The sequence below is a fragment of the Sciurus vulgaris genome (assembly GCF_902686455.1).
Source record: "Sciurus vulgaris genome assembly, chromosome: 14".
NCBI classification, from domain to species: Eukaryota; Metazoa; Chordata; class Mammalia; order Rodentia; family Sciuridae; genus Sciurus; species Sciurus vulgaris.
In genome coordinates this window covers 78,480,041-78,487,615 of record NC_136475.1, presented here as the reverse complement: position 1 = coordinate 78,487,615, position 7,575 = coordinate 78,480,041, and the positions used below count along the sequence as shown (strand labels likewise).

Genomic DNA, 7,575 nt, shown 5'->3' with positions numbered 1-7,575 from the left:
AGTTCAAAGCCAGCCTCAGCAAAAGCAAGGTGCTAAGCAACTCAGAGTTGCTCACTACTCTAAATAAATATTTAGAGTTGCCCTGTCTCTAAATAAAATGCAAAATAGGGCTGGGGATGTGGCTCAGTGGTCGAGTGCCTCCTGAGTTCAATTCCTGTCTGGTACCAAAAAAAAAAAAAAAAAAAAAAAAAAAAAGAATGGCAAGTATATAGTTTCCTCTAAATAAGTGATTAAATCTGTAATTGCACTCTTACCTTTGTATCACACTGAGCCCCTGGCTCCCTCTTTTTATATTGCTTTTTTTTTTTGTAAGTGACTACTTAGTGTTCAAAGGCTGAGAGTACAAAAATGGCCCTAATGCTATTAGGAAGCTGGAGGGCATGACAAGTCACAACAGAAGAAATACCATCCTTTTCCAATGACATGGAAAATAGCAGACACTAGTGTATGCTGAATCTCAGTATGTTTCACAGACTTTTATCTATGATAAAGAGTATGACTGATGAACTGCTCAAATAGAATTTTCTATACATTTCTTCCCTAAGAGGATTATTATTGAAAAATGTAAAAAATACATCAAGAAACAGGTAGATAAAATCCCACGTGAGGAGGTTTACTGTAGACAGGGAATTTCATTTTTAAGAAAATAATACCAAAAAAAAAGTAATAAAGAAACAATTCACAATATAATGACTGTTCAGCTCTTTTCCAGTGCCCTTCTCCCTTCCAAACTTGATTTAAAACTGACTTATGGGGATCCCAGGGCTGTAGCTTAGTGGTAGAGCACTTGCTTAGCATGAATGAGATTCTGAGTTTGACCCCCTAGTATCATGTGATTTTTTTTAAGTTAAAACAATTTTTTTAAACCTATTATTATTTTTCTTTTTGAAGTACTGGGGACGTGACCCAGGGGCACTCTACCACTGAGGTACTCAGTCCTTTTGCACTTTTTAGTTTCTTTTGAGACAGGGTTCTAGGCTGACCTAGAACTTGTGATTCTTCTGCTTCAGGTTTTTAAGGTGCTGGGATTATAGGCAATATGCCACCATGCCTGGTATATGATGTGATTTTTTTTTTTTTTTTTTTTTTTGCCTTCTTATCATAGCAACTTGTAGAAGCAAGGTGCAGTGGAAAAAATATTCAACTAAAAGTTGGAGGTGTACTTTGAACAAATTGGGTGGTTTTTGGGCAAAGTATGACTTTTTTGTTGAACTATTTTGGGTAATTGGAACAACCATCCGGTCCACTAGCTTGCAGCTGTTTAGGTGTTCTAGTGATGTTACACTGCTTTGAGAACCATAGAACTTATGAGAATAAGGTATTATTTTATTATTAGTTTTTGGTTGGGTTCAGTGGCTCACATCTATAACTGCAGGAACTCATGAGGCTGAGGCAGGAGGATTTCAAATTTGAGGACGGCCTGGGCAACTTAGCAAGATTCTGTTTCAAAATAAAAAATAAAAAGGGCTGGGGATGTATCAGTGTTATAGTGCCGCTGAATGCAACACCTAATTTTGTAAGAAAAAAAAGAAAAGAATTATCTTTTCTCAGATGAGCTGACTTAATCTCAGGAAAGTTAAACAAAATATAGTTTCACTGAATTTCAGGAATGAATAGAAACTTAAAGATTTTGTCTAATGCTCTCCTTTAAAAAAAAAAGAACTGGGTCTAAGTGCAGTAAATTGGGATTACACAGCCAGTAAGATGTCCAAGTATAAACAACGCTCTATGCTGTGTGTCAGTCTGGAAATTTTCAGATGGATTTATAAATTGATTCAAGCTTGTTACAGCCTTCTGTAGGGAAGAGACAGCATTTTTGTAATCGTTTTCAAAAAATTAAAAGTTGCTCTTTCAAAAAAATTGCTTTTGAGGAAAACAGAATTTCTTTTTCATTTTCATTTTTCATTTGTTTGTTTTAAGGCAGGGGTCTGGCTATATTGCCCAGATTGCCCCTGAGCTCAAGTGATTTTCCTGCCTTAGCCTCCTGAGTAGCTGGAACTCCAGGTGTGTGCCACCATACCCAGCTCTGAATAAAAAATGCTTAAAAATTAAAAAATGTCATTTTGAGTTTATGTCTGAAGTGATCAATGAGTGTATAAACCATTAAAAAATGATTAATAAGATAGTACTATATAACAATAAATAATTCCATTATTACTACTATTATATATATTTTTATATACATGATATTGTATATAAAATATATAGTATATTAATGTGTATACTATAATCATAATTCCATAATTATATAATTCCATAGTTAACTAAAATATCTTTTATAAGTATGAAGTTTACATTTTATATGGGTAAGTAGAGGAGTTGCACTCAAAATCATTTGAAAAAATCATTTGGTAGTAAGAATTCTTTTTGTCTTATTTATGATTAGAAGAAATACATAACAGAGGAAATCTGCTGATTATGGAAAGTAGAGCATTACTTGGGATGATAGCCTTAGTCTGATTCATAATTTGCCAAAGCTCTGAACTTAGCACAGGAACTTAAGAGGCATGTCAATTCAGTTTTCTTATTAGTACACAGAAGGGATTTAAATACAGTACTTAAATAAGGGAAATATTTTTAGGCCCAAGGAGGCAGTTTCATCATTTTCCCTTTCGTTAGAGCCAATTTCCAATTTAATTAATGGTAGACTCATTTCTGATGTCTTTCTCAAAACTGGTGCTATACACACATCAGAGACTTCTATTCATTTCTAGTCAATAAAATGTATTGACCATGTATAATTTTCCTGAAAGAAATTTAGATACAGAAGATATAGTTCTTCCCCTTGAGTGTAAGTGGGAAAGGACACTTAGGTTCACTGATTATTTACCACGTACTAGGTATAATAGATGCTTTGTATCTATTATCTCATAAGAATCTTTTTTTTTTTTTTTTGTACTAGGGATCGAACTGAAGGACGCTTGACCACTCACTGAGCTACATTCCCAGTTCTTTATTTATTTTGAGACACGTTCTCACTCAGTTGCCAAGGCTGGCCTCTGACTTGTGATTCTTCTGCCTAGGCCTCCTAAGTCGCTGGGGTTACAGGAGTGTGCCACCATGACGCTGGTGGCCCTCACAAGAATCTTATGCTTTAGGAGGTGAGATAAGGCACAGATAGAAATAATACTGTGTCGGGAATATCCGGGTTCCCAATAAGAATTTGATTTACTGAATGAATGAATGTAAGGAACATAAAAAGATCCCAAAATAATTGCTGTTTCAGAGTCCCAGGGAGACTGAGAGTCTCCATTGTTTGAGACTCCCATTTCATGTCCGATTGAGCACTTCCAAGCTAAGTGACTCTGGGCAGGTTATGTAAGAGCTGCCTTGACTAGGGTACATTATACGGTAAAGGTGCTAGGATTGAATTCAGGGCCTCAGGCATGCTAGTCAAGCACTCCAGCACTCAGTAACCCCTCCCGCTCCTGTAATCTGAATTTTAATTTCCTAAATTGCAAAATGGAGAAAATACCTCTTACTTCACAGTGTTGTTAAGGGATCAGTGATTATGCATGTCAAATTCTCCGCATATAAAACACTCAAAAGTAACAACTATTATTATCAAAATTTACTATTATTAGATACACACTAGCCATTGTAGCGTGTCCCTCCAACAATTAACTGGGCTCCCGTTACCTAAAAACACTTCTTGCAAGCGCACATAAAGTCCCATGGAGACCGAGCGTTCACACAGCTTTTATCCGGTCGGAAAACATTAGCAATCTGAATTGTTCAGTTTGCTCGACCGGATTGTGACGAGGCGGTCCAAAGCTCACAAGCAACTCTGACCTGAGGGACTTGACTCTAATGCCCTTTCAAGTTCCTTTTCAGACCGCAACCCAGTCTTTTCTACATCAAGTCGTGTTCATTGAGCTCCTACTGCAAGCAGGAGTTGGAAGCGAGATTTGGCACAGACCTTTTTTGGTGGGCTTACTTCATCGCAGCGAGCGAACTACACCCTCTTACCTCAACCGGCTCGCAAGCACCTCCCTTTCCCCTACGACTACAAGGGTACCCCAGATCTCCACCCAGGTGCGCACCCACACCCGCGCGCCTCCCCAGGAGACAAGAACAAGGTCCGCTGGGAAGTTGACCTTTCACCTCCCCTCTCGATTTACCTCAGTTCACCAATTTTGACGCTAGCAAATGAAGCGACGAGGACAGCTGGAAGGCGGGACTTAGTATTGCCTGATCGACAGCGATTGGACCGCGACGACGTTATGGGGCGGGCCACGCGACTGGGCAGCGCCCCTTCTCCGGTGGGCGGGGAGAAGCGGAGACCGCGCTTGCGCGTTGAGGCGGCGGAAGTGGCCGAGGCGGCTACGCGTGCGCGGTGGGCGGAGCGCGGCTCTTCTACCTTCTTTCCCAGCCCAGTCTTTCCCAGTCTTGCCTAGCCGCTCTGGTGCTCGTGCTTCACCTCCTCGTCGCGGAGAGTCGCTGCCGAGTGGGCGCTGGGTTTTCGGGTCGTCATGGCTGGTTACGAATACGTGAGCCCGGAGCAGCTGGCTGGCTTTGATAAATACAAGGTAGCGTGGGCCGGCGGACGCCCCTCTCCCTCCTCGCCCTGGCCGCGCCCAGGCGGCTGAGGGGCTGGCGCGGTCCGTGTCACCTTGTGCCGCGTGGCTCGGGGCTTGCTGGCGGGCGTTTCTGCCCGGTCCTGCTAGTCCCGGTGCCGGGGTCGGGGAGCGTGGGAGCACCCTAGGCCCGCCGCCGGGACACGGCGCCCTCCGGGGAGATTTCCTTTTCCTTAGGAGAGCGCTCAGCATAGTGGAGCGAGAGTTCTCTTATCTCTTTTTAATAGTAAGAATTATGATATTATTATTAATATCATCATTATAGTCATTAGCCCCCAGAAAGTATTCTGTTTCCTTCTGCGTCTTGAAATTGTCTTCGTTTGAATGAACTTTCTACCTCCCTTTCTTGCATACAACTTCGGAGATGGAGATGATCATCCCTCAGATGAGGCCCCGGGAGTGGGAGTGACTTACCGAGGCCTTACTGTGGATGCACTCCACTTCTGCTCCCAGGAAAAGGCTTCCTCAGCGGTGGCTTGTGGCGCTGGGGCTGCCAGATGAAATAAATGTGCACAGGAAGGAATTGTGCAGTGGAAAGAACACTGCTTTCGAGTACACGTAAACCTGATGCCAAAGTTTCTTTATTTGGCTCTGGACAAGTCATTTTAACCGCACAGCCCTCTCTTTTATGCTTGTAAACAGGGAATAAGAGTTCCTACCATGAGAAGTGATTATAAGGATTTGAGAAGTGCCTGGCACATAATGAGCGCCCAGTAAATTCTGGCTGTTAAACTCTCTTCCAGATCTAGTTCCCCTGTATGACTTTGCTAACCATTCATCCAAACCTGGAATGAGGGTTTTAACTTTTCATCCTTGTTACATGTTCATCTTCATAGCTTTAAATATTACTTCCTCAGAGAAGCCTTCCTGAAGCACCCCTTTTCTACTTGAATGTTCTGTTCTGGAATTACTCTTTAGTGGGTCTCTCCATTAGAATGTAATGCCCAAGTAATGAAACTTATTTTGTGGACCAGCATGGACTGAGCACAGCGCTACTCGAGTACTAGGCAACCAATAAATATTTGTGGAATGAACGGATTACTGGAAAAATCATAATGGATTTTGCTTAACTGGGATAGAAAAAAACTGTAAGGGACTGTAGAAAGCCATATGGTATGTTTCTTTGCTTTTAAGCCACACCATTTTGAACTGAGGTGATGACTTGTCCTAAAATTGTAAGGGAAGGCTGAGGTGTGGCTCAGTGGTGGAGTGCTTGCCTAGCATGTGTGAGGCACTGGGTTTGATTCTCAGTACCACGTATAAATAAGTAAAGGTGCATCAGCAACTAAAAAATATTTTTTTAAAATTGTAAGCGGAAAGAGGTTCCAGAGCTACCTTTGGTAACTCAGGGCAGGGCTTTACAACTTTCATTTCAGAAGACTATTAACCTAGATACCACTGTTTTGCTTTAAGTTCTACACCTTGTTTGTTATCTGCTCTGCACTGTAAATATTGACATGTAAAATATTTTCTTCCTTACTAGGGTCTGACTTTCAGAGTAATAAAGATAGCTGCTTTATTTGGATCAGTGTCTAAGAGGGAATTTCCTTTTTCTTATAAACAGTCTTCTCTAGATATATATTTTCAGCAAGAAAGATGTCCTCATTTACCAGTGTGATTTTTTTTTTTGTCCCTATCTCTTTCCCTCTTCTCATATTTTACTCAGTTCCTGTGTCTGACAGCAGATTTCCTATCGTTCCAGAAAACAAAGGTCAATTTAGCAAGTGTCCAATGTTCACTAAAATACAATTTGTTGGTTATTTTAGTTACAGTGAGGCTTCCTTGGGGGGGGGAGGAGCACAAATTTTTAACCTAAACATTCTTCTAGTAGTGGGTTTTGTATTCGGTACTGCATTCATATTAAAAATATGAATCCAGGGGTGTCCACAGAAAAAAATCTGTATGGTCAGTTTTGCTGGAATGTGAATTGTACACAGAGATCTTTTCTTTCTGTCATTGTATTTCCATTGTGTGGTTGTCAGATAGTAAGTGCTTTATAAGCTCATTGAATTAAAACATTCTTTTCCCCCCACAAATGGTAGAGTCAAAACACTCAAAAGATATTTTAATTCCGTGGTGTGACCCTTCATAATAATGCAAAGAGATGTGGAGAAAAATTAATACTATAAAAGCAGCCAGTGGAAAAATTACTTTTGAACCAGTTTAATTTCTTTATCTTCCCTAGAGGTATATCTGAGAGCTACAGTTGGAAACCTGGCAGTCATAGAATAGCTGCTGAAAGGGGTGCACACACAGAAAGGTAATTAGGTTTCCTTAGTAGGAAACTGCAAGACAATTGATTTTCAGTGCAGAAGAAAGTATGGCATGATTTCTGTGTTATATCTCTCTTAACATTTGTATTCTGCATTGTGGTACATCACACAGTTCTGTTAAACAGGTGGCTCATTAGTTGGTCATCTGCTTTCTCTTTTAGAACATGAGCTTCAGGAGGGCAGGCTGATAGTTGTCTTGTTCAACATGACCAAGGTCTAGCACAGTAATGTGAATAGAAGAGGTGTTTAATAAATATTGAAGGAATAAAAATGGAAAAGAATACTATTTTGGAAGTATGGTAAAAGAAGCTGTATAGCTCGATATTAAAAGGATACTCTTGCATTTTGACCATGAAGATGTCAGCCACATCTACCAGTGTTCTTTGTTGGTTAATAATGTAACTTCAGACAATCACGTTCATTATGAGACCTACCATTCCTCTCCTCCCCCATCCTTTCTTTTGGTTGGGTCTTTGTAGTTGAGGGATTTTTCCCACTTATTTTAAGGGTGAAATTGCTCTTGTGGTTTGCTTCATCTGATCTAGTGAAGGCATAGTTTTGATAGTGTAGCAGCTAGTTTCAAGATGTATCATTTTGCTTCAGAGAGGAAGCATTTGGTGAAATAACCTTGTTTGGTGTCAAGAATATAATAATGAATTGGTTTCTGCTATTTCCATAATCAACTTTACTGTCAGTAACCATCTGATGACAGAATTGTGATAATT

At 40.3% G+C, this 7,575-nt stretch overlaps 1 protein-coding gene across 2 annotated transcripts in view; it reads left to right on the top strand.

The window, feature by feature from the left end:
• Window positions 1-4,353: 4,353 nt before the first annotated feature.
• Window positions 4,354-7,575, top strand: part of SELENOI (selenoprotein I) — a 57,599-nt gene continuing 54,377 nt past the window's right edge. The window contains exon 1 of one of the 2 annotated variants that reach the window (XM_079111090.1): window positions 4,354-4,529. In XM_079111090.1, the coding sequence (XP_078967216.1) occupies window positions 4,473-4,529 (57 nt within the window). In that variant the 5' untranslated portion in view covers window positions 4,354-4,472. The remainder of the gene's footprint in view (window positions 4,530-7,575) is intronic. The other variant, XM_079111089.1, reaches the window with a different exon arrangement.